General features: G+C 43.5%; 6 protein-coding genes across 9 annotated transcripts in view; 4 read left to right on the top strand and 2 right to left on the bottom strand.

The window, feature by feature from the left end:
• The window catches only part of lola (longitudinals lacking), a 65,804-nt gene extending 60,727 nt beyond the window's left edge, over positions 1 to 5,077 (top strand). The window contains exon 6 of the mRNA XM_017166501.3: positions 2,796 to 5,077. Within this exon, the coding sequence (XP_017021990.1) occupies positions 2,796 to 4,108 (1,313 nt within the window). The 3' untranslated portion in view covers positions 4,109 to 5,077. The remainder of the gene's footprint in view (positions 1 to 2,795) is intronic.
• A 57-nt stretch (positions 5,078 to 5,134) lies between these two features.
• Pef (penta-EF-hand domain containing protein peflin) lies at positions 5,135 to 8,154 on the bottom strand. Its single transcript, XM_017166518.3, has 4 exons — positions 8,017 to 8,154; positions 7,736 to 7,955; positions 7,339 to 7,482; positions 5,135 to 5,663 (listed from the first exon to the last, which is right to left on the bottom strand). Exons 1-4 carry the CDS (start codon positions 8,023 to 8,025, stop codon positions 5,437 to 5,439), a joined length of 600 nt encoding a protein of 199 aa, XP_017022007.1. The 5' UTR covers positions 8,026 to 8,154; the 3' UTR covers positions 5,135 to 5,436.
• Positions 8,155 to 8,521: 367 nt separating this feature from the next.
• Positions 8,522 to 9,719, top strand: trsn (translin). The gene is made up of 5 exons (XM_017166520.3): positions 8,522 to 8,675; positions 8,729 to 8,816; positions 8,887 to 8,983; positions 9,037 to 9,152; positions 9,213 to 9,719. Exons 1-5 carry the CDS (start codon positions 8,601 to 8,603, stop codon positions 9,524 to 9,526), a joined length of 690 nt encoding a protein of 229 aa, XP_017022009.1. The 5' UTR covers positions 8,522 to 8,600; the 3' UTR covers positions 9,527 to 9,719.
• A 1,509-nt stretch (positions 9,720 to 11,228) lies between these two features.
• whd (carnitine O-palmitoyltransferase whd) lies at positions 11,229 to 21,143 on the top strand. 4 transcript variants are annotated; one of them, XM_070283301.1, is made up of 9 exons: positions 11,231 to 11,414; positions 16,774 to 16,955; positions 17,021 to 17,758; positions 17,820 to 18,019; positions 18,076 to 18,414; positions 18,784 to 18,843; positions 19,827 to 20,208; positions 20,271 to 20,630; positions 20,689 to 21,143. In XM_070283301.1, exons 2-9 carry the CDS (start codon positions 16,815 to 16,817, stop codon positions 20,812 to 20,814), a joined length of 2,346 nt encoding a protein of 781 aa, XP_070139402.1. In that variant the 5' UTR covers positions 11,231 to 11,414; positions 16,774 to 16,814; the 3' UTR covers positions 20,815 to 21,143. The 4 variants fall into 4 exon arrangements, with proteins under 4 accessions (XP_070139404.1, XP_070139402.1, XP_017022021.1 ...); XM_017166532.2 differs by lacking the exon at positions 18,784 to 18,843 and adding an exon at positions 18,534 to 18,599; XM_017166531.2 differs by lacking the exons at positions 11,231 to 11,414; positions 18,784 to 18,843 and adding exons at positions 14,763 to 14,992; positions 18,534 to 18,599.
• Positions 21,105 to 22,042, bottom strand: LOC108074468 (peptidyl-prolyl cis-trans isomerase-like 3). The gene is made up of 3 exons (XM_017166535.3): positions 21,901 to 22,042; positions 21,601 to 21,837; positions 21,105 to 21,412 (listed from the first exon to the last, which is right to left on the bottom strand). Exons 1-3 carry the CDS (start codon positions 21,901 to 21,903, stop codon positions 21,167 to 21,169), a joined length of 486 nt encoding a protein of 161 aa, XP_017022024.1. The 5' UTR covers positions 21,904 to 22,042; the 3' UTR covers positions 21,105 to 21,166.
• Positions 22,032 to 24,551, top strand: Caf1-105 (chromatin assembly factor 1, p105 subunit). Its single transcript, XM_017166534.3, has 2 exons — positions 22,032 to 22,711; positions 22,777 to 24,551. The coding sequence occupies exons 1-2, from the start codon at positions 22,116 to 22,118 to the stop codon at positions 24,464 to 24,466; spliced, it is 2,286 nt and encodes a 761-aa protein (XP_017022023.1). The 5' UTR covers positions 22,032 to 22,115; the 3' UTR covers positions 24,467 to 24,551.

Raw genomic sequence — 24,551 nt, 5'->3', positions numbered from 1 at the left:
CAAACAGGTTTTTGGACAACAATAGCACTGGCTGTCCTTGAATTTAGCATGGCAGTGCAAAAAGGAAACCACAAACTAACTGTACCCTACCGAGAGTTACAAAGAGAGAGAGAGGGACTTGTATCCCTCAGATACCTCGGAGTACCTCTCTGTCTCTCTCGCCCACACACACAAGAATGCATTTGAAAAACATTTGCGCACACATAAATCAGGATATCTGATGGTGTATTTTGAGTTTTTCTAAAAATAAGTTCGACTCGCGTCCGTCTGCCTGCCGCCTGCCTGCCTGCCTGCCTGCTTTGTATCTCTAAGCCTGTGCTGTGTGTATCTGTATCCGAGTATCCGAGCGGCTTTTGCAGTCGGGCGGGCTTCCCACGTGATTTTCCTCGATTTTCTCGAATTCACTATTTAGCCTGCCCTATTATCCCTATCGGTGTCTCCTTTTGGGCTTTACCTTCGGGAAGCCAGGATACACACAAGTTTCAAGGGCTGGTTTCGAAGCTATTTGTGTGGGTATATTCCTGGAAAATCATCGGCAGAGGACCTTGATGAAATATACAGTAAATGTGCGTCTGGGCTGTGTTTACAGATATTTCCAGAAAGGAAACGCATTCGAAGCTGACGCCTCTGGAACATACCTAAGTTGGCACAGTCGTCTAGGGAATTCCAGAAATTTCCAGAAAATTATTTATGGATTTAGTGACCCTAGGTTTTTAGTTCAATAATACATATGTATGGCAACGTCATATATTCAACATTTTGGGAGCTTAAACTTGTATTTATTTTTAATTTTTGGTAAAGTTATTCTTTTATTATTAAATAGAGCCAAATCTGATTTCAAAGTTTACAAAAAAGTTCGAAAAGAGAGAGTGGGAGATGGCTGAATTGAGATGTTTCCTTTGCAATCGAGTCCCTTCATAACTTTTTAAGCTCTGTTTAAAAGTTTTAGATCATTTACTTAATTAATTATTAGATTTAGAAGTCGAAAATTTTAAGTAAAGCTTAGATATTTCTTAGATTCCCTTGCAATCGATTTCCTAGATAACTATTTGATGAAAGTAGTAAAGCAAGTAAAGGTTAGATATATATATATATATATATATATATATACTTAGATGTGATTTGCTGTCTTATGTAGGTTTTTTTGGGAATCAAAGATCTTTCTAAACAATAATAAACTAAAGCTAAACTTTTATACTAAATTAACATATTTATGATTTTGGAAACTTTGCTAAAACTATTTTATAGTAGTCCTAGGTCCTTAAATAAGTGACTCAAATCATACTAATTTAACATAAAATTTACGTTTAATTGTTTATGACATTTGGAAACTTAAACTTGAATCAAAGAATTTATAGTAAAATAAGAAATACTTTTAGGTAATAAACAGCTCTCTGCCGAAATTCCTCGGAAATCTAATTAAATCCATTTATAGCTGCTTAAGCCTCCCTTAACTTTTCCACTGCTGACCTTCAAAATCCAGCAACATGTATTTGGAACAGATGCATCAGAAGTAGAAATTGGAAGAAAAATAAACAAGGAACACACCACCGGAAGCTGCTGGCTGAAAAGTATTTCTGTTCAAAATGCTTTGAAGAATCATTCTAGATGTTCTCTCTACACAGACACACTCTCTCGCAAGTGAGAGTAGAGTTGCTGCCTCTCGGAGAAAGTTTTCCCTAGTTGCAGTTTTCCACAAACAGAAAGAGAGACAGCAACAACGACAACAATAACAACAACTGTTGAGTTAGGTAGAAAAACCCAAAAATAAATCAAGGATCGGAGCGGATCCTAACCGAAAAGCAGGCAAAACTGCACTTGCTGTGCAACAGATACACACAGCACACAGATACTCACCCATACAGTCATGCGGGAAATCGGGCGACGCAGCTGCGCCTGCGTTTCGGGATTTAGGACTCTCGGCTTCGTGCTTCAGGGAAAATAGAAAATTTGTAAGCTAGAGCCAGCGCCGACAGTGCATTTTCGATTGTGTTGCCGAGCGGACGCTTTTCCTTTCGCGTGGGCGGAGTGCTAATAAAGCTGAAATAAAGCTTGGAAAAGAGTGAAATATTTAAATTTCAAAGCGAAAAGCTCTCCGCCCACAGCTTAGGCAAAAGCGATCAAGCCAAACAACATTGCACTCCAACAAAATTAAACCAAATAGTGAGAAATATTAATTTAAATTCTTGTTTATTTTGCAGGTTGCCCAGGAACCTTCAGTGATTAAATAGTGTTGCACTTTAAAATAATCCCAACACCTTGCTAACCTATTCTTCTCTGTTCTTCCAGATGCTTCGTCAGGTAATGAGTTGCATTTTAAAATGGTTTCGGTTCATCAAAAAAACTCACTCATCACCACATATAAAACCACCAACACACCATCATTATCATCATCATCGGCAACAACAAAATTCACCAAACACAAAAAACATGCAATGTTTTCATTTGCCGCTGCTCTAAAAGTTTATTTTATTAATGCCAACAAAATTATGTGATTACCAAAATTAATAAAACTGATAACTACGTGTAACTTTGTTTGTTTAATTCTAAGAAACATAAGAAAACAAAAAACTGACTTGTGTTTGACTTAATTATTCATTTGTAGTCGTAGTATTACCTTTAGTTTGATGCATGCTTCTTCATTCAACATTTGATGCTTTTTTTTCTGCCTAATCCCAGCTAGCCGAGAGTCTTAACTTGCTTTTTCATTTGTGTCACTGCAGCAGCTCATCAAAAGACCAAAACTGTGAAGAAAACGACAAAAAACTAATCCATATCTATGCTTCCGTTTACAGACTTGAGCAGGAAGGAGAACACAGCTCCGGATGTGGTGGCCGCCGCCGAGATTCAGCGCACCATCCAGCGCAGCATTCTCAATGGCAAGATGCGGGACGAACAGCGCCTCCAGGCGGCAGGATCACGCCGCAAGCGCCTGTCCGTATCCGAGGTGTCCGACATGCTCTTCGAGTTCTACAAGACCAAGTCCGCCAAGGTGCCCAAGCAGGAGCAACACCAGCCGCCGGTTCGCCAGGTGTCGCCCACCTCCGGCGAGATACTGGAGCCCTCGGCCATTGCCGCCATAGCCGTGTACGGTTCGGCCTCCGAGACGGCCTCAAAAAACTTGAATGCTGATGAAGTGATGCGCGCACAGAACACCACCAATATGGTGGGCGCCGCCGCTGGCGCTGCCGCCTCATTTCATCCACGGCTTAACTACTCCCTGAAGACAGCGGCGACCACGCCCGTGGTGACGGCCATACCCACCTCGGTGCTGGTGGCCAATAGCTCGGTGGCGACTCCACCAGTCGTTCCCAACGCAAAGCCTCAGGCAGCCGTCATTGCGGAGGCCCTGATGCGGAATGGCCTGCACAGCTTCCAGCAGCAACTGCGCGCCCAGGAGATCCTCCGCCTGCAGACTCCCCATCGTCACATCAAGGAGGAGGGCGAAATCACTCCCACCAAAATACTGGAAAACCTCTTGCGGAAGCAGCAAGAGCGTGACTTCCGCCATTCGGAGTGCGAGAACGAGCCGGGTTCCTCCACGGAGGACGAAGACGATGGGCGCTATCACGCCTTTGATGACATCCACCTGATGGAGCAGAGTGGGGGCAGCCACAAGTTTGGCAACCACACGATAAGCATCTTCAATGCCAACACCCATGGAGGCTCCTCGAGCTCCATACTGGACGCCCAGACCCAGGCCTTCCGCAATCTGGAGTTCACGCTGAGCGACTACGGCGGCAGCAGCAGCAATGGCAGCACCACCAGCCCCAATGGCCTCGGCCTCGACGGAGAACCGGTGTACGAGTGCCGCCACTGCGGCAAGAAGTATCGTTGGAAGTCCACGTTGCGCCGCCACGAGAACGTCGAGTGCGGTGGCAAGGAGCCGTCCCATCAGTGTCCCTACTGCCCCTACAAGTCCAAGCAGCGCGGCAACCTCGGCGTCCATGTCCGCAAGCACCACACCGATCTGCCCCAGCTGCCCAGCAAGCGGCGCTCCAAGTACTCCATGAAGTGCGAAAATGGAGTAAAGTGCGAAAACGGGCTGAATGGCGGCTCCCTGTCGGACGACTCCCAGGGCAAGCTGATCATCGACTTTAATAAGTGAGGGCGGCCGCAAGACACCCAAACTCGATACCAAATAATATGTGTGGGGACCGCGTAAAGCTTCCAATTAATTATAGATTTTGTAAGGGAGGAGAGAGTGTGTGTCGATTTGTGTGTCATTTGATTTATATCAACTTGCTAGCATATTATTTCTTGTCATTCATCATGTGTCATCCCAAATATTTAATGTTTACTTTGTAGTAACTTATGTAGCATCTAAGCAATTGTAAACCAATCTAATCAAAGCAAATAATCAAATTAGTCCTAAGAGATCACATCCCATATTTCAAACGAAAAACGCTCCCTACTACCCTGATTATTATGATATTTTATGATTGACGATTGACTAAACCATTATTTACACGAATTAATATACTTAAGAGCTTATGTGCCGCACTCGAATATTATTTTTTAAGCCATATTATCGATTGAGAAGAGATTAAACGCACCATGCTGCTGTCCAGAATTAAAAGTATTCACTTAGGGCCTGCAATGCGCACATTCTATGGCATCTTGCCCAAAAACTTTTGCATTTAACCCAACGCGATCTCTTAACTTGGCCAACAATGCCATTTGTACTGGAACTCTACGACTGATAAAGAGATTCTTTGGATATTATTATGATTTGGAACATCCAAGCCCTCGTCCTAAAGACATTCGCTTCATATGATTATGGACTTTTAAGACTGAGTTTTTGTATCTTAAAAATTATGTATCTACAAACCAAAAAGAGAATTTGGAAGACCACAAATACGATTCCCAAACCAAAAACCAAACACTTATTTTATGCTCAAATGTTTTCAATGTTTTGTATTTTAATTGTAAGCCTTTGTGCCGCCATCTCGAGTCGACCAAGACCTGGATCGGTTTTGATTGTAATTCCCAACTGCAAACCCAAGACACGATTACGAACTGTAGGGCAGTGTGACTGCTGCTAGACCTAAGACATGCTTTTATAATGAACTTTTCATACATCTTACAATGTTTTCATAGATTTTAAATAAAACAAAACACATCACTGTATCTGTAACTTTTATAAATACACGTGTATACTTTATTTTTACTATTTTAGGCGCAAGAGACTTTGTACTATGAGTGTGAGTCGAACTGCGTTAACAAATACTTTTGAAATTTGATTCTGATAGGACAGGAGATTGCAATGTGACTGTGCGGAGTGATGATTACATAACATTACAAAGCTAACAAACACCGAAAAAGAATTTTGTAAGAAAATGCAGCGATCGCAAAAATTGGTTCCTCTGTTCCCCCGACGGCTGTTGTCTGTTTTGCATCTTGTAGTAACTGCCCGAATATAGTAGTAGTAGTTCTTCAGTAGGAGCAGCCAATGGCTACGGTCAGAAAGTCCTCGAAGCCAATGGTGATGGTGCCATTCTGCTGCGTATCGCGCTGCCTGAAGGCCTCAGTAAATCGCTGCACCTGCACGCAGAGCACTATGAACTGGTCCACCGACACCTCCTTGTGGGTCTGCGGATCGCTCTTCTTCACCAGAAAGTTGATAAACTCGGGCGTGAAACGGAAACCCATTTGCGTGAAGGCTGTGAAAATATATTTAGAGATTAGTTGGTAAGGGGATAATTCGTTTAAATTTTCAAAATATTGGCAAAGAATTAAATTAAAAATAAACGTAACTGTATAAAAAATAAGACAAAATCGCTTTCGAATTGAATTTATTTGGAGTAGTTATAGATTTCGTAAGTTTTGTTTATATTGAAAATTGTTATAAAATTATAGGTAAATATTTAAATTAAATTCGGTTCGTTTCATTAACCTTTTAAAAACGAACTCAGAACAACATTCCGAATTGAATTTAATGCATTTTTGGCTTACTTATACATTTTTCAATATTTTTTTTCCCCCAAAAATTATAAAAAAAATGTAATCTTATTTCAAAATTTGATATATATATTAAAATTTTATTATAAATATAGTTTAGATATTTTACTTAATTAAAAACATTTACGGAATAGACATAAACAACTTTCTCAATTTGAGGGCACTTTTCACAATTTTTTAGCATTGTGATTCATGAATTGTTTATACATTTTAGTTTATAACCGTGAGTCATGATTTTCACTATATGAACTAGATATGCGTATCTAAAGACCTAAAGTCTGCAAAGCAGTAAAAAAGCTGCCGATATTTTATTTTTTATAGGTAGTATACAAGTCAATAAAGTCGTAATGCAATTATTTTATCCAACATTTGACCAAGAAACGTTTATTGTAAATATTTTTAAGTTTAACCTTATATACTTCTTGAAGAACTATTTATAAAACTTAAAAAAAGTCTTTCTTATCATAAAAACTCTTAGCTTACATTTCGAGGGAATACAATCTAAGGATTTTTGATGTTGAAAAATTAAATTGAAAATTTATGCAGATTCTGAAGCCGGAAATGAATTGCACTTTTATTTTCGAGTCTTTGCATTCTTTAAGTGATGTTAGTAAGCAAAACTCAAATCATAATGCCTCTAGTTTAGAAGTTATTAGCAAAACAAAACGTGCCCTTTTATGCCCTTTCATTAAAATAATAAAAAATCCAGTTGGACTATGTATATTTCATTCGAATATTTCGAAGTCTGTTTTAGAATATGCTAGATTCTGTTAAACTTGATCAATTGGAACACTTCTTAGTGCAACTGCATATATAACTAAAAAATATAACTTTAAGTTTTTTGGCCGTGTCGGACCTTTCTGTGGAAATGCACATATGTACAGCAAAGATTTTTTAAGTGACTTTTTAAAGTTAATAAAAAAAATCGGCAGCAATTTAAAACAAGAAAAGAAGCTAACTTCGGCACGCCGAAGTTTGTATACCCTTTCAAATCTATTAATTTCAATTTCGAAACCTTTTCAGTGTTGGTTTTTATTAGGACATCAAACCAGCATACTGAATTTCAAATTAAAAATAAATTAAACTTTGTAATTGCAACATTATGATTTATAAAATTCTGCAAAATGTGTATTTGTTAGCGGATATAAAAAGATCGACCCGGCAGTTGTTGCTCATTAAGAATGAAGAAAGAAATGACTCCTTCACTACAAAATTCAGACAAAAATTATAATGCCCTGCAGGGGAAAAAAGAAACTGTTTCCGGATGAATCAAGCTTAATAGAGAAATAGAAATCTAATGTATGAACTTAAATTTTCAAACGGTTTAACCAGTTACCGCTAAAGGAGTCTAGATAGTGACTAAGAGCTAAAACTTACCCTGGGTCAGCTCATGCTCCTCGATGTGACCGGAGGCGTCCTGATCGTAGGTCTTGAAGACCTGCAGCCACTGGTTAATGTAGTTGTAGAGCTTCTCGAACTCATAAACATCGATGGTGCCACTGGCGTCGTTGTCGAACATGCCTGTTTGGAGCAGAATCAAAAGTAGCGATAAAATAATAAAATCGCAGAGTAAACAAAAGAGATAGTAAGGTGTCTGGCGGCGCCCCAAGGTGATCTAAACAAATACGTGTCCGTCAGAGCAGTCCAGAAACTGGGCGACGGCAGGGCAAACATGTTTGTATGTACTCAGGCGGAAGACAAGAATTCCCTGCCCTTTGACGTCACTGTTCCTGCTGGGGGAGCGCCTATGGGAATTTCAAAGTGACGTGCTTACTTATCATCAGCTTGCAGGCATTGTCCGAGAAGTGGTCGCCACGCCCATTGACCAGGGCAGCCTGCAGCTCGGATGCATTGATCTTGCCGGAGCGATCGCGATCCACCATGGCGAACCATTGCTGCGCCTGTGGCGAAACCTGGGCATTCTGCGGCGGAAATGCTCCGGGGGGAGCGGCATAGCCGCCTCCTGGCTGTCCATATGGGTTATATCCTTGACCCTGTGGGAGGAAAACCGTTAGTCCTGATATATATACAACTTGTTGGTCTCGGGACACCCACATACGACATTTTCGTCACGAGCTGGAATTAAAATTAATTAAAACAAAAGAGCTGGGGGGATATCGATGTAGTATCGATATTAAAAAATGCTGTTTTCTATGATACAATTAGATAAGGTGGTCTCTTCGGAAAAATTAGCCCCAATGAACAGTGATGTCATTTTTTTCTGATCAAAATAAGCTGGATTGATATAAAAATGCTTAAATAATCGGAATTCCAAGGAGAAAAAGGTAAAAAAAAAAAACGAATTTTAGAAAATAATTGTTTGTTTGTTTTTTTAAATGCAAATGCAAATGCAGTTGCAATGACTGCACTTCACTCTGAAATAATGAGCTGGGGAAAGGGGGCCTTTTTATTCCGTTTATTTACTGAAATTCCTCAAAGAAAGCGGACTTTCTAAATCATGTTTTACAAAGAATGGTAACGCTGGTCGCCCATGAACGGAAAGTCTGGCAGCACTGTGTGTGTTCAAAAGAAAAGGTGCTAAACTTTGCTAAACAAACATAGGTCGTTTCACAACACTTATTATTATCGATAGACGACCGGCATAAACAAGGAAGGTAAATTGAAATATATTGACAAAAATGGCAAATTTTGTGAATATGGACATCTTCTCGAACTATCAGAAGTATATAGACAATGAGCAGGAGTTGCGGGAGGTACGATATACCCAAAATACAGGCAACACTCTCTATATATCCTATACTTTCAGAACATTCGCATCGTGGTGCGCGAAATTGAGCAGCTGGCAAAGGAAGCGCAAATCAAGCTTCAGATAATTCATAGTGATTTGAGTCAGAGTGAGTTATTATTTAATAAAGAAGTTGGTTAGTCACTTTACTTATTCGGTGGGCTTATCCAAAACAACAGTCAGTGGAGCCTGTGGCTTGGCCCGTAAGCAGATCGAAGCCTGCTCCGAGAAGTACCAGAAATTGGCCGGCTTGGTGCCACCAGGGCAGTACTACAGGTGAGTCAGAGCGAAATCCCCATGGTGGGCGTTTAATGATCCGCTTTCTACAGATACTCCGATCACTGGACCTACATAACTCAGCGTCTTATCTTTCTCATTGCCTTGGTCATATACCTGGAGGCGGGCTTCCTGGTGACGCGCGAAACTGTGGCCGAAATGCTGGGATGTGAGTGGCAACAAGCTCCGCTTTGGAAAGATCAATGATATTCAAATTTATCGATTGCAGTGAAAACCAACCAGGCCGACGGATTCCATTTGGATGTGGAGGACTATCTGCTGGGCATTCTGCAGTTGGCTTCGGAGCTCTCGCGCTTTGCCACCAACTCTGTGACCATGGGCGACTACGAGCGTCCCTTAAACATCTCGCATTTCATCGGGGACCTAAACACGGGCTTCCGCCTATTGAACCTCAAGAACGATGGCCTGCGCAAGCGCTTCGATGCCCTGAAGTACGATGTTAAGAAGATCGAGGAGGTTGTCTATGATGTCAGCATACGCGGTCTGTCCAACAAGGAAAAGGAGCAGCAGCCGGAGGAGTAGGCTACTCCCATCCCAGAATAGTGTTAAGAAACAGATTACTTAAGACATTAGTTACGATGCAAGAAGCAAAGATTCCATTTGAAGAAGCCTTTTATATATTTCGTAAATATATTTCTCACTCGATCAAGCGAAACGTGTTTTGTTTTGACACGCTGTTTGACTTGATTATGCAATTCGACATGCATTGTGCAAATTTGATTGTTTTATTTAGCTATCTTAACTTGAACACGGGCTAATTAAGAATGTACACAATTTAGCATACTGGTCTAAGTTATGTATGTTAAAGTTCAAGATTCATGTGAGAATGGTTCCCATTTCATGGCAATTAAAAATTTTAACAATTGCTTAAAAATGCACATAAAGCTTGGGTAAAAATGCTTAAATAACTTAAGCGTAATGTTAGTTGATTCATAATATTGCTACTGAGGGAAAGAAAAATGAAAGTGAAGTGCTAAAATTTATTGTTTGTCGTTTCACGCATTTCACGTTAACCCCGGGAGATAATTGCCCATTATTTTGTAAATTATTCTGTTCACATTTTTTATTTTTTATATGAATTTGCTTACCCTTTTCTTTTGAGAAAATATAAATGTGATCGATTTTCGTGTTAAAGGTTTTTAAGATGATTCCCAAGAGCTAATTAGTCGTTTAAAATAGATTAAAAGCAATAGTTTTCGTTTATATGATTTCATAGAATATTTTTGATATGGAAGGGATACTTGTTATACCCTTGCAGGGTATTATAATTTCAGTCAGAAGTTTGCAACGCAGTGAAGGAGACGTTTCCGACCCTATAAAGTATATATATTCTTGATCAGCATCAACAGCCGAGTAGATCTAGCCATGTCCGTCTGTCCGTCTGTCCGTCTGTCCACCTGTCCGTTTCTACGCAAACTAGTCCCTCAGTTTTAAAGCTATCTGAATGAAACTTTGCATATAGTCTTCTATATACTCTCACTGCTATATATGTCGGAACGGGCCGGATCGGACGACTATATCATATAGCTGCCATACAAATGTCCGATAAATTTTTAGAAAAAAAATTATAACTTTGCTGTTTTTCAATATTTTTGCACAATTTTTTAGATATGGCCATTTTATATTATTTCTGAATTTTGGTAAAAATTTTATGAAAATCGAACGACTATATGATATAGCTGCCATAGGAACGATCGGGAAATTAATAGGAAAAAAATTATAGCTCCGTTGTTTTTCAACGTATTTGTATCTACTCTAAGATATAGGCTTTTTTTAGTGTTCTAGAATTTTGGTATAAATTTCATAAAAATCGGACAACTATATCATATATGTAGCTGCCATATAAACCGATCGGTAGATGTACACAAAATGTAAAGCTGGGAATGCAAAACTGTAACTGTCAAACTGTAAACATAATAAGTATAGATAAAATGTAATGAAATAATATCTGCAAGGGTATACAAACTTCGGCGTGCCGAAGTTAGCTTCCTTTCTTGTTTTTTTTTAAAACAAATTATTTTATGTCTAATTTATGAAAAATCACAATTTTAGGCACCTTTTTAATGAGCCCTTCTAAAGTTTTAACAACTTAAATAGAAAACTAGTTGCAAGCATTTGTGTGATGGGTGAATGTTTGTGCTTTAACCATGGAGCTCCGATCATATGGTGGAACATTCGCGCTTGTTGCTGCTCTCTTGTCTGTTTTCGTTTCACTTCTCAGTCTCTCTTTTACCACCGTGAAGCTTACAACATTGCGCGCGCTTCTCGCCGTTTTCGCTGCTGCCGTGTCCGTTGTACCTTTATTTTGTGTTGTTTTCTTTGTGCGCCCTTCTCCGTTTCGTTTAGCTTGTTTTGCATTTTTTGATTAAGGATATTGCATTTAGCTAGGATTGCATTTTATTGCCGAGAAGTAAGTACTCTGCGATTGCTGACAAGTTTTATTTACATTTTCCTCGCGAAAACTCATGCTTCCGTTGGCCCAACGACCTACTCTTACTCTTACTGGAGCGCAACGCCGAACCGCCCCCTGTTTCCGCCCCCAAAAAGCTAAAACTCCACAACCTGTTTGGCAGTAATTGGGTCACAACTTTTGTAAAAAAAACTCGTTACCCGAAATAGACACAAAAACTAAGAGCAAAGTATTTATTACAACACCCGTCCTTGTTGTTGTTTGTTTGTTTTAGTTTTTGTAGTGCCAGCAAATAGTTGTTGTTTTCTTGTGTGTTTTCAAAACACGCTTTAATCGAAGAGGTTCAAAGTCCGAGTCGCGTTTTCTGAGCGGCTTAACGGGGTTCTCTCCCTCTCGCTTTGCTCTCTGCTTCTCAGACTCTCCTGTGGCCACTGGCCAGAGTGGGTGGAAGGAGAAGCAGAGAAAAAGCTGAGAGAGCAGAGCTGCTGAGAGCTTTGCTAGATGGTAAACATCTGTAAAACAAACACACCCACACACATGCAGGCAGGTGCAGCGCTCTCTCTCACTGTCTCTCCCGCTCCCTTTCCGGCCTACGTGTCTGCCGCTCAAAGGAAAAGTCAAAGAAAAGCTTAGTCTGACCCATCAACAACAATAATGAAAGACACACACAGGCCCAGAATCCCAAACGCTAATTGATATGGAAAACAGCGAAACTATTAGGTATTGACCTCCTCCATTGAGAGTTTTGTTTGTTTTCATACCCGGTAATCGCACAGTTAACGGGTATACTAGATTTGTAACAAGCGTGTCAAAAGCCCCATTAAATGCCTTCCAAAACAGTTTTAAACACGTGAAAATAGCATGCAAGCGATAAATTTTCACTGTTTGGGTAAAAATCTAGCCAGATTACAATATTTGTCATTACTGCAAAAAGGCTTCGTACACCCTGTTTCCTATTTATTTACTAAAATTTATATTCAAGTGGCTAAAAAAGATTTAAAATAAATTTAAATAAAATTAAAAATTATATAGTCAGACCTAGTACCTTTTCAATCAGTATTCTGATCACGATTAAACTATTTCCTGTATCTATAAATTGATTCATCACATTTTTCAGTGTCACAATAATATCTTCCCTTTTGCAAAGTACATATGAACATACTTTCCCAGTATCTTACACTCAGGAATAAATAATAGGAATAACTTTTCCATAGAGTACTGTTTACTGTTTAGTTTAGTTTTTAGGTTTCTTATCAATATATTTGTGACAAATAAATTAGATTTCGATTAAAACTCAAGTCAAAGATACTTCTGTGACACTTTAGATGAATAGGTATAAGATAGTGTTATTCTAAGATTACAGTTCAGTTTATCAAGGGTTTTATCTTATATAAATGAATAAAATCATTTTATTATCAAAGTAAAACAAATAGATCAGCCTCTTTTTCATTTAAGCTACTGGCCCTGAAAGTAATTATGCTTTTATTTTATTTTTTTGTTTCTTATTAAGTAGTAAGTACATATAATAATAGTGTCAGTTGGATTACCAACTACTTTTAATTTCGTAAACCTGATAGTGTAGAAACCGGGTATCTCACAGTCGAGTATCTTTCAGGTAGCTCTCGTGCTTTTATTAACTTTGTTTTGCTGCTGCTGCTGCTCCGGCAGCTGTGAATGATCTGCGAGGGGGTCGTCGCGGCACAACTGGTTCCCAGCGTTTATATCGCTTCGCCTTTCGTCTCGCCCTCGTTAGACATGCGTCGCTACCTCTGTCGCTGCCGCGGTCGCTGCCTTGGTCCGGCAGCCGTCGCACATTTCAAGTTTGCTGCGGTCCAAAGTCCAACGTGAAGATACAGATACACCGATACCAGCGTGCCCGGCACATTGCTGTGGCATTCAAAACCCTAATAAGCCCCCCAGTTTGGGCAGACTTTCTTCGGGAGAACCAAGATCTTTGCTGCGCGATAAGCAAGTGTTATTTACGCCAGGTAGACACTTTCAACGCGTCACCGATTGCACTAGGTTATTCTGGCAGAGGCACTCACTTGGCTCTTATCGCAACCGCGTGCTCCAGTCGTTATCGTTCCCATTTCGCCGAAATTGCGTACTACTTACTAGAGTTCTCACAGGCCCCCCACCGCCATAGCGATAGATATTGGGCTTTCAACTATAAATAGGGAGCGATAGGCACACTCTCAATTGCTGCTTATCTGGGCCTTTTCATTGGTCAGTTCTCTGGTTATAAAATCAAATCATTTAAGACTTGTTTTTCAGCTCCGTTTATCATGTGTGGCAAACAAATAAACAGGCTTACTAACTCACCGTGTAACCGCGATAAGAGCTGCTCTGGAGAGCTGATCTTCAGGCTACAGAAGCTTATATTAAACGTGCTTGTAGCATACGTCCATCTGCATAAAGAGCAAAGTCCCTTTGCCGAATTTAAAGTTCATTCATGTCCTTATCTTTTTATGATACCGCACTTCGATGTTACGTAAGCGACACGGCTGCAATCTCTACTATAGTCCATTTATGCTATTTTTATAGCCGAGTGAACGATATATTGGATAAGCACCTGGTATTACGGAGTTGGGAAGCCCAAAGAAATGAGTAGTCTTGGGGGTTTCCTTTTCTTTTTTTTTTAAATATAGAACATTTAATTAATCAAATTTCTTTCGGGGAATTCAGCAAAGTCAATTCATATAGATATAATTTTAGATCTAAGCAAAATCTTGATACGTTTCCCTGAAAAGGTCATTTCTGGTTTACACTAGATACAATGTGAGTAGTAAAAACTTTGTATAAATATATTTTTTGAATAAGTACTTGTTTATGTGTTTATTCATCAATTTCTTGTGTAACTATTAACTAAAAGTGGTATTGACACAGTCCTATAAGCCCAGTAGTTTCCAAGAAACCCGGCTAGACGAGTTCGAAAGCACTCTTTCAAGGGGTAAATGAAGAGCCTAAACTCTTCAGCTGGAAAGTACATCCATCAAATATGTAGTATACATTGTATACATATATATATTGGCCCAATCGGATATCAATTTCGCCAGCGAACCGCCAGTTTATGATAAGGCTCTATCGATCTGAGACGGGCTGAGACAGAGGCGGCGACGGGGGCGAATATCGCCGGTCAACACACTCCACGCGATGCGCACCCCTTCCACTTCTGCGAACTCTCGCAGCAACGAGCCCCTCGACTCGTGACGCACCCACTCACTGGCCACCAAACCGACCCTCACCCATACAAGAAAAGCAAATCGACTGTGTCTCTGTGGCGCTCCGTGGCGAGTGCTTTTAAGACCCAAGTGAGCTCGTTCCGCTCACAGTCGATTCAGTCAACGCTCGGCGTTCAACCGATCAAGTCGCCTATAAAACAGGGGATCCCGACATATCCCCCAGAAGAAATACCCCCGTTCGTGTGTGCATCTCGTCTAGGATTTCGAAATTGTCATAGGAAAAAGGCAAAGTTTATAAATACCATCGCCACACACACACACCGAAGTGCAATTAATTCTCAGCGTCGTTCTCGAGGAAATCGTTAAACGAATTACAATTAATTCGCCGATAAGAAGGTTTGTTTGTGTTTTGCCTCGCACTTGCTTTTCCACCTCCGCTGAAGGTCGGAAAAGCGTAAACAACAGTTGATTGACTCGGCAAAGGTTGCATTTTTGCGGCTTACGACGTTGCCCTGATCTTTTTCCCTTCCTCCCGTCTTTATCACGCTGTCGCTGTGTTTGTGACCCAAATTCTGGCACATGTTTTTGATAGTTTAAAATTGTATTATTTGCCGAGATAGCTAGCTGCTGCCTACTGTTATCAGTTTCGCGTAGCAGGGGAATTTTTCAAGTTGTTACATAAAACCGGCGCTGGTCCGGTCCCGCCCCCTCTCACAAATAAACGCAAGGTCGGAGCCCATTGCACGGGTATCTAGAAACACATCAATTTAGATTTTCTGCAATATAATTAACAGCGCGCGAATAGGAAGAGATCACACGGCCAATGGTCGACCGACGACAGTGGAAAAAATAATTCGTGGACTTTGTACCAGTCGTGCCCAGCGGAAAAAAAGATCTTATACGAAAAGCAACAAATCGCGCATATATTAGCTATTTCTTGTTTTTTGTTTTCCTATGCTGCCAACAGTGAGTGAGTGAGGTTATTGTAGTATGTGGTTATTGTTGCTTCTCTCGCTGATACGCAAACAAATAAAATAGTAATAAATGCCGGCAGTGGCGGTGTGGTCGGTCGGTGCTCAAATTATTAAGCATACGCCGCATAGTCGTCGCCTCGAACTGGGTCAAACGAAATTGAAAACGAAAACGAATTTGTATCGTATCTCGTCGTTGTGGCTATTTCGAGTTGGAGCTTGTGGCGGTCTTTCTGGTTTATTGATATGCATGGACAATAGAAGGTACATATGTCTGATCCGATGCACTGACCTTCACCAAGTCCGTCTGCGACGAATCAAGGTTTATCTGGTCTAGAGTAGCAGTTCCGACAACTTCTATTTGTGCTTTAACTATAAAGAAATATAAATAAACTCGTAGATACTTCCAAGTCCATTAGTATGCCAAGTTCCAAAGCTGAGAGGCGCACAAACAAATCACAATGTCAATAAAATAATGTGCAATTGCGACATTCAATCCCAGCTGAGATATTCAATTGCAGTTTTCCAGCCTGGGGAAGCCCAGAACCTATTAAGCGAAAACAATTATAATTATTTTCACAATGCGGGATTGATAGCTAGACTATAGCGAACTTTGATTCTCTTCCACACTGAAGTCCATTCTAGAAGTGACCGCCAGATGCTAGTCTGCGATTGCTGCCTAGACCTAGAATCCAACGGTCTCAGCCAGACTCTATCTGCAGCCCCGCGTTGGGGTTATCGCCGCTGAATGAAAGCGCTCTCAGTGACGTCAATCATCGGTTGCATGCGGAATGTTATGACATCGAATGCTCTACGAAGCATTTACACAAATTAATTTATATAAAGAGAGGCCCAACCAGGCAATATATTGCGATGAACTTTGTACTGAGCCAAACCAAACAATCGCCAATAATAAACCAGTTGGGGGTATGATCTAAAACGCATTTAAACGCGATCACCACTGCCCAATACAACTGACCAAGTCGTGAGTCACATGCTTCTGATGTCTGGCAATTTCCAAATTATCTTATCAGCCATTCATTTATGACTTGTTACGGCTAGAGCATCTAGACCACAAAGGAGTTAATTAGCACCATTTAAATTAGTGGGCGTCGACCTTACGTGGAAAAATTTTGGGTATATAAGCCTAGCCTATAATTCTTTAAACTAAAAATTAGTTTTTAAACATTTTGAATCCCTTTTCAGCATTTTTCTTTCACGTCGGATATCAATAGAAGCCGACAGCTATGGCTGAAGCCCATTCTGCCGTGGCATTCTCGTTTGCCATCACCCACGAGGGCTTCGACATCAACTATGACCACGAAGTGCTCAATTTGGTGTGGAACTCTGGCGTCCGATCCTGGAAAAAGCGTCTAGCCCGTGCCAGAGTAAGTCTTTAAAGTGGAATTTGAACACAACATTTGTTCTAAACCTCTTTCTCCAATTCTTGCAGAACGGAGTACGCAATGGCGTCTATCCGGCGCACATTCAGAGCCTCTGGCTGATATCGGCCATAGCGCTGGGCCTGCACTTTGCCGGCTACCAGGCCCCATTTAATCTAACCAACCGAATTCTGGTCCATCTGCCCTCCAACACAATCAACTGGCAAGTGGCTGCCTGCTTCGCGGCCGCCCTAGTGATCTGGCTCTCGATCTGCTTCACCATGAGATATACTCTCAAGCTACTGCTCATGTACAAGGGCTGGATGTACGAGTCGAGAGCTCCCGGTAGTCGTGTCTCCCTGCCCACCATGCTCTGGGTTGCCGTGGTGCGAGTACTGTCCAGCTGGAACAAGCCCGGCCTGTACAGCTTCCAGGGATCGCTGCCCCGTCTTCCATTGCCCTCTGTCAGCGACACGATGACCCGGTACCTGCGCAGTGTTCGTCCCCTGCTGGACGATGACAATTACACGCGCATGGAGCGACTGGCCAAGGAATTCGAGCAGACCATCGGCAAGAAGCTGCAGTGGTATCTCATCCTTAAGAGCTGGTGGTCCACTAACTACGTGTCCGATTGGTGGGAGGAGTATGTGTATCTGCGCGGTCGCAGCCCCCTGTGCGTGAACAGCAACTTTTACGGTACGGACGCCATCTTCATGAACCTCACCGATAAGCAGGCGGCGCGAGCGGCCAATGTGATCTCCCTGCTGCTGAACTTCCGCCGGTTGATCGAGCACCAGGAACTGCAGCCTGTAAGTTGTAGTATTATTCAAATCTATTCTTTACTGACCTTTTGATTGACTCCACTGTTAGATCATGGTCCAGGGAATGATTCCTCTGTGCTCCTGGCAGTATGAGCGTACCTTCAACACGGCCCGTATTCCCGGCCTGGAAACTGATCGCATTATCCACTACCGAGACTCCAACCACATTGTGGTGCTGCACAAGGGCTGCTACTACAAGATGCCCATCTACTACAAGGGTCGCATCCTGCGTCCTTGCGAGCTTCAAGTGTGAGTGTGACTCCCTAACTATTGTTAAGTTTAAAAGTTAATAATTGTTTCCACAGTCAAATCGAGGAAATTCTGAAGGCGAAGGCCACTCCTGTGGATGGCGAAGAGCATTTGGCTGCTTTGACCGCCTGGAATCGCTCCAAGTGGGCGGAGGCCCGCAACACCTTCTTCTCGAGGGGCGCCAATCATGTCTCCCTGCGTACCATTGAGTCCGCCGCCTTCGTCCTCTCCTTGGATGACGAACCCTTCGAGTTCGATCTGGCCCGTCCCGAGCTGCTGGACAACTTTGGCAAGAAGCTGCTCCATGGCAATGGCTACAACCGCTGGTTCGACAAGTGCTTCACCGTCTGCGTGGGCACCAACGGACGTGTTGGCTTCAATGCCGAGCACACGTGGTAAGTGGAAAACGAGTCCTGCTCCCAACACACACCTTTCTTCATTCAATTGAGAAAACCTTAATATTCGCTATAAACTTAAATTTCTGAAACGATTTGCCAAATTGAAAATCCAAAAGGTCCGACGCCGCCATCGCCTCACACATGTGGGAGAACCTGATCGTCGACGATCTTGTGTCGGAGGGGTAATGATGATTTCAATTCTCCTATGACCAAAGCTTACAATTTTTGTCGGTTATCAGTTTTCAGTTTTCAGTTCACACCCATTAGCGTCCCATTGTGGACGCCATTCCACAAACAAATAATTATTTTAACTCTGGTAGTGGCCTAACAAATTATCTTACACCATTATTTACACCTTTTTTATAGGGCCGATGCACCGGTTTTGGGACATCTTTGGGAGTATATATTTGGTGATGATATTTATGGGTAAACACATAATTCCAAAGCACAACAAGCACACACAAGCACAAAGCAAAGCTAAAAACAATTTAAGTCGTTTTGGGTCGAGCACGATTGAGAGGTTTGAAAAGCGTTAAAGCTTCTAAAAATATACATATTAAGTGAATTATTCAGAGAAAAAAAAGGAAATGTTAAATGCATAGCTTGCAAATAACTGTTAACCGTTTCCTTACGTTTTGCCCGCGAGAAGAACCATAAAAAAACATATCCTCGTTCTCTCTTTGAGCAGAAGACTTTGTAATAAGGAAACTTATTAAAAGACCGATTGACTGAAAAAGTAAACTCAAACGGTCTATTCAATACATTTCTTTCTTTTTGGAGTACAGTGGTACGATCCAATTGTAGCTCAATTCACATGAAACTACTTATACAAACATACATGAGCAAAAGACTTTTTGAATCGTCAGACAAGAGCAAACGGTCTGTAAATGACTGAGAACCGAAGAAATCTGAACGTCGGCAGAGCGCGAGCAAAATTCATTCGGTTGCTCTCAGACTTATTACTCAAAATCTGAGAAACAAAAACTCATTTTGCGACTGCACAAATCGGTCAACAGTTATTTGAGAGCTATGGTTAAATGTAAATGCTTTCTTAGAAACATCTTTACACGTAAGTTTTGTATCTCTTAGAGAGTTTTTGGCATAGATTCTAGGTTTAAATGAGTTTAATTTCTATTTCAAGTGCCAAAAAAAGTATACAAAAAGCTTAAATTCGAGTTCTAAGTTGTTCTACTGAGACATGCAATGGATATTTACGGCTACCTCTCTCGGCTCAACCCAAAAAGGCAACAAAACACAAATTAAATGTTAATTTTTATTTCGTGACTAACCCAACCTATTTTCCACAAAATTAACAAAAATAATGTTTTTGGTTTACGTGGCTTGCAATCTAATGACTTCTAAAATAAGGCTTACCCAGAGATTAAACTAACATTTCGGTGATCCTTTAGATATGATGAGACTGGCAACACCAAGGGAACCCCCGAGTTCCAGCCACCCACGCCCACCCGCCTCAGCTGGGATCTGACGCCCTGTCTCACCCAAATCGAGGAGGCCACCATCGATGTAACGAAACTGATCAATGAGGTGAACCTGCGCATCCTGGTGCACCAGGAGTACGGCAAGGGCTTCATGAAGAAGTGTCGCATCTCGCCGGATGCCTACATTCAAATGGCCCTGCAGTTGGCCTACTACCGGGATGCCGGGCGCTTCTCGCTCACCTATGAGGCCTCAATGACGCGCCTGTTCCGCGAAGGCAGAACCGAGACAGTGCGTCCTTGCACCATCGAATCGGCCGCTTGGGTGAAGGCCATGCAGAATCCCAACACAACCGTAAGCTGTGACTGTTAAGATTTCCTGGAGATCCCTAAATAACCTCTTTATTCCCAAAACAGAACGATGAGCGCGTGAAGATGATGCAAGATGCCGCCGACCGGCATCAGTTGGGCTACCAGGATGCCATGTGCGGTCGGGGCATCGACCGGCATCTGTTCTGCCTGTATGTCGTCTCCAAGTACCTGGAGGTGGACTCACCCTTCCTCAACGAGGTTCTCAGCGAGCCCTGGCGCCTGTCCACTAGTCAGACACCGCACGGCCAAACGCCGAAGATGGACCTCAAGAAGCATCCGAACTGCATCAGTGCCGGCGGCGGCTTCGGTCCCGTGGCCGACGACGGTTATGGTGTGTCCTACATTATAGCCGGCGAGAATCTGATATTCTTCCATATCTCAGCGAAGACCACGTGCCAGCAAACGGTGAGTACTAGCTATAGTACTATAATCTCAAGACTTATCTTAACTTATATCCCTGCAGGATGTGCATCGCTTTGCGGGAAACATCTCGCAGGCCCTGGCCGACATCCGCAGCATGTTCGAGAAGCACATGAAGGACCACCCGAAGCCCGCCAAGCCACTCACAAACGGCACCGCCTCCAAATAATCCACTTGCATAGTCCATGTAGTCGAGAGATTCTTGTTAGCATTTGTTTTATCCTCTGTAGTTGATCGTTTTAAAGTTAAACACATCTATACATCCGTCTAGTTTAAGTCCAAATTAAGTGCAAAAGTCGTTGAGAGAGTTACATGTACGGAGAGAACAATGCAATTTTTTATAAACAATTGTGACACTTGGCTGATTTTAAGATTTAGTCGTTAGATACACATGTACTTTTGCACAATATTTGATGTTTCTCAATCAGTTAGTTCGTAATCGAAGAAAGGCGTCGTAAGTTTTAAGTGCTATAAATATATATTTCCTTGTAAGCAATACGTTCTAGTTTTTGAAATGTCTATCACGTCGCCAGGGGATTGGCGTGTATGGTCACGCCGTTGATCTTTTTGTCCACATGGGGTCGGTAGTTCTTTGGATTCACGGGCAGCTTCTCCAGCTCATCCAGGGCATCGAAGCCATCGATCACGCGTCCAAAGAGCGTGTACTTCAGGTCCAAGTTTGGTTGGGCGGCATACGTGATGAAGAACTGGCTGGCATTCGCATTGGGTCCGTTGTTGGCCATGGAAACCATACCACGATCCGTGTGCTGGAAAACGTATACAAAAAGTTGTGTTTGAATATTCGGAGTGTTTCGGAGTCGGGTTTTCGTAGTTGAAAAGTAGTGGGAAGTTACTGTTATCGCTCTTGGCAATCACTTAACGTGGCCACCAGTTTTGGTTTTTAATGAAATTACCACCACCAAAGGCTGGCCAGGAGTGCTTAGATGTGTCTCACCTTGACCGTTTCCTTGAACTCGTCGTCGAACTTCTGGCCCCAAATAGACTGTCCATTCTTGCCCGTGTTGGTCGGATCGCCGGTTTGAACTATAAACCCCTTTATGTTCCGGATAAAGACACAGCCGCTGTAGTAATCGCTAGCGCAAAGCGCCAGGAAGTTCTCGCAGGCCTTGGGACAGGCATCGCAGAAGAGCTCTATCTTGAGGTCGCCCACGTCGGTGTGCAGCGTTACAGACTGAAAAATAAACCATAAATTCAATTAAAACCGGCTTCAACAGGATTACCAACTTTTGTTTACCATTTTCGGAGTTTATTAGAGATGACAATGCGAAAACATCGCCAAAACCTCCTGGCACCGATACGATACGGGATCGCACTGTTTATCGATAGCCCGATATTGGGTATTTCTGTGACCTACGGCCACACTACATCTTTTAGGCGCGAATTCTGCCGCATAATTTTTTTTCGCTGTTAATTATTGCCAGTTAAAACGTAGCTAAGTTAGTTAGTAGGATGAAGTGCAAGATACCGGAAATTTCGTGGCACAACCGCGACCCCGTGCTCAGTGTGGACATCCAGCCGAATGGCCAAGGGCTCCGTTCGCCGACGATCTGTCGCCTGGCCTCGGGGGGCACCGATGCCCATGTCCTCATTTGGTATGTGAACCGCACCAGCGACGACGGCGAGGGCGTGGACCTGGAGCTGGCCACCGATCTGTCGCGGCACCAGCGGGCCGTCAACACAGTCCGGTGGTCACCGAATGGGGAGCTGCTCGCCTCGGGCGACGACGAGAGTGTTGTGTTTATCTGGAAGCAGAAGGCCGACCACGAAGTGATCAACATTGTGGACGCCGCCGATGGGAACAGTGAGCAGGACAAGGAGGTCTGGATAACGCTGAAGGTGTTGCGCGGTCATCGCGAGGATATCTACGATCTGAGTTGGGCGCCCAACTCGCAGTTCCTGGTCACGGGCTCTGTGGACAATACGGCGATGTTGTGGGACGTGCACAAGGGAAAGTCCTTGGCCATTCTTGACGACCACAAGGGCTATGTGCAAGGCGTTGCCTGGGATCCGTGCAATCAGTATATAGCCACCATGAGCACGGATAGGTGAGTGTCGTCACTTTCGGTTCCGAGTCAAGGAAAGACCTCAAACCGCTGCTATTCTCTTCCAGGCAAATGCGCATCTTCGACACGACTACCAAGCGAGTGCTCCATCGGGTGAGCAAGTGTGAGTTTCCCGTGAAGGAGGGTCACGAGTTGCACGAGAGGAGCATCCGGCTGTATCACGATGGCACCTTGCAGACCTTCTTCCGCCGCTTGTGCTTCACTCCCGACGGCAAGCTGCTCCTTACACCCGCTGGAATCACCGACTACGACGGCGTGTTGAAGCCGATGAACACCACCTATGGATTCAGCCGGTATGACCTTTCGCGCCCTGCGTTTGTGCTGCCCTTTCCCAACGAGTACACGGTGGCCGTGCGCTGCTCTCCGGTGCTGTACCGTCTGAGACCGTACAATGAGGAAAAGAACCCGCCTATCATTGCGCTGCCCTACCGGATGATCTACGCCGTGGCCACCAAGAATTCGGTGCTTCTCTACGACACCCAGCAGGCGGTGCCCTTTGCCATCGTTTCGAACATCCACTACACCAGGCTAACGGATCTGGCGTGGTCCAGCGACGGCACCGTGCTGATCGTGTCCAGCACGGATGGCTTCTGTTCGCTGCTCACCTTTGAGCCACAAGAGCTGGGCGAGCGCTACGAGGATATGGACGCAGTGCTGAGCGCTGCTCTCAAATCGTCGGAGAATGTGCCGCCGCCGCCAAGGAAAAAGAAGCAGAAAACCCGGAAAGCTTCGTCGGACGAGGTGGAAGTTCCCAGGAAGCCCCTGCAGGAGAAGACCAAGTCGAATAAAATAAACAAGACGGCCGGTTCCGAGCTCAAAGAGGAGGGCGGCGAGACCGATGTGGATGCCGACAACGATTCCTCGATGCAGAGCGCCAGTTCGTCCAGTTCGAACAGCCCCAAAATAAAGGCGAAAGCCGCCGACAATAAACCCACACCCATTGCCTTCAGGCGTTCACCACGCAAGGTGACGCCCACGCCGACGCCGATCGCCATTCGTCGATCTCCGCGTAAGCCAGAAGATGGAGTTACCAAGCCCAAAAATGGCACAGACGCCCCTGCACAGGCTCGGGAGCCCACATCCATTTGCAAGGAAGAGAAAGCAGTGGCAGGTGGATCACCTCTGCCTATAAAGCGCAAGATTAGCACGGAGACCGAGCCAGCTCTTGGCGTTGTCGCCGTGCTCGATAAGGAGATCATCAGCTCCGATGAAAAGTTCGAGTCTCCCGAGAAGAAAAGCCGCCGGCCAGCAACGCCCATTCAAGTACGTCGCCAGCCGCGTACTCCGAGCAGCGCCAGCAGCTCCTTCAACCTTACCCCCAAGAGCCAACCCGCCACCAAGCATGCAACGCCCATTGCCGTGAGGCGAACTCCCCGCGTTCTCGTCGAAATGCCTGTCAACTCTCCGATGGGTCCCGTTGAGGAGGCCATGGATGCCTGGCCCCTTGATGAGGGCATTAGTCCCCTGCCGGAGGCAAAGAAGAATTCCCAAGAGCCGTTGTCGGAGGCCAAGGAGGAACCTCAAACGAAGACGGCAGCCGTCCTTGCAGCCAGTGAGGCGACTTGCGAGCGGACAGAGGACATTCGTCTGGTCTACGAGGACACACAGGAGGAGGCGGCCCGAACTCCGGCGAAGGCGACTGAGTCCAAGCCGTCCACGCCTAATAATAAGACACCGCGGCGGGTGTCCTTGCGAACCATATCCACGCCCAAATCGAAAAAGAAACTGTTAGAATAGCAGAGCAATAAGTTTTAGTTGTAAAGAATTAAAAAAAGAAATTATGCAAATATATACAAGCCCACAAGACAAGGTATAGAAGGAA

This window comes from Drosophila kikkawai, chromosome 2L (genome assembly GCF_030179895.1).
Source record: "Drosophila kikkawai strain 14028-0561.14 chromosome 2L, DkikHiC1v2, whole genome shotgun sequence".
Classification (NCBI taxonomy): domain Eukaryota; kingdom Metazoa; phylum Arthropoda; class Insecta; order Diptera; family Drosophilidae; genus Drosophila; species Drosophila kikkawai.
The sequence above is the reverse complement of the archived record's forward strand: the minus strand, read 5'-3'. Positions and strand labels throughout refer to the sequence as shown.

Excerpts from the sequence above, each read along its gene's own strand:
- Pef (XM_017166518.3), bottom strand. Across the intron at positions 7,483-7,735 it reads TGCCTGCAAGCTGATGATAA|GCATGTTCGACAACGACGCC; the intron begins GTAAGCACGTCA and ends TGCTCCAAACAG. Across the intron at positions 5,664-7,338 it reads GGAGCATGAGCTGACCCAGG|CCTTCACGCAAATGGGTTTC; the intron begins GTAAGTTTTAGC and ends ATATTTTCACAG.
- trsn (XM_017166520.3), top strand. The coding sequence starts at position 8,601 with ATGGCAAATTTTGTGAATATGGACATCTTCTCGAACTATCAGAAGTAT. Across the intron at positions 8,984-9,036 it reads CCACCAGGGCAGTACTACAG|ATACTCCGATCACTGGACCT; the intron begins GTGAGTCAGAGC and ends CGCTTTCTACAG. Across the intron at positions 9,153-9,212 it reads TGTGGCCGAAATGCTGGGAT|TGAAAACCAACCAGGCCGAC; the intron begins GTGAGTGGCAAC and ends TATCGATTGCAG.
- whd (XM_017166532.2), top strand. The coding sequence starts at position 16,815 with ATGGCTGAAGCCCATTCTGCCGTGGCATTCTCGTTTGCCATCACCCAC. Across the intron at positions 18,020-18,075 it reads CGTCCTTGCGAGCTTCAAGT|TCAAATCGAGGAAATTCTGA; the intron begins GTGAGTGTGACT and ends TTGTTTCCACAG. Across the intron at positions 20,631-20,688 it reads AGACCACGTGCCAGCAAACG|GATGTGCATCGCTTTGCGGG; the intron begins GTGAGTACTAGC and ends ATATCCCTGCAG.
- LOC108074468 (XM_017166535.3), bottom strand. Across the intron at positions 21,413-21,600 it reads AGTTCAAGGAAACGGTCAAG|CACACGGATCGTGGTATGGT; the intron begins GTGAGACACATC and ends TACGTTTTCCAG.
- Caf1-105 (XM_017166534.3), top strand. The coding sequence starts at position 22,116 with ATGAAGTGCAAGATACCGGAAATTTCGTGGCACAACCGCGACCCCGTG. Across the intron at positions 22,712-22,776 it reads GCCACCATGAGCACGGATAG|GCAAATGCGCATCTTCGACA; the intron begins GTGAGTGTCGTC and ends ATTCTCTTCCAG.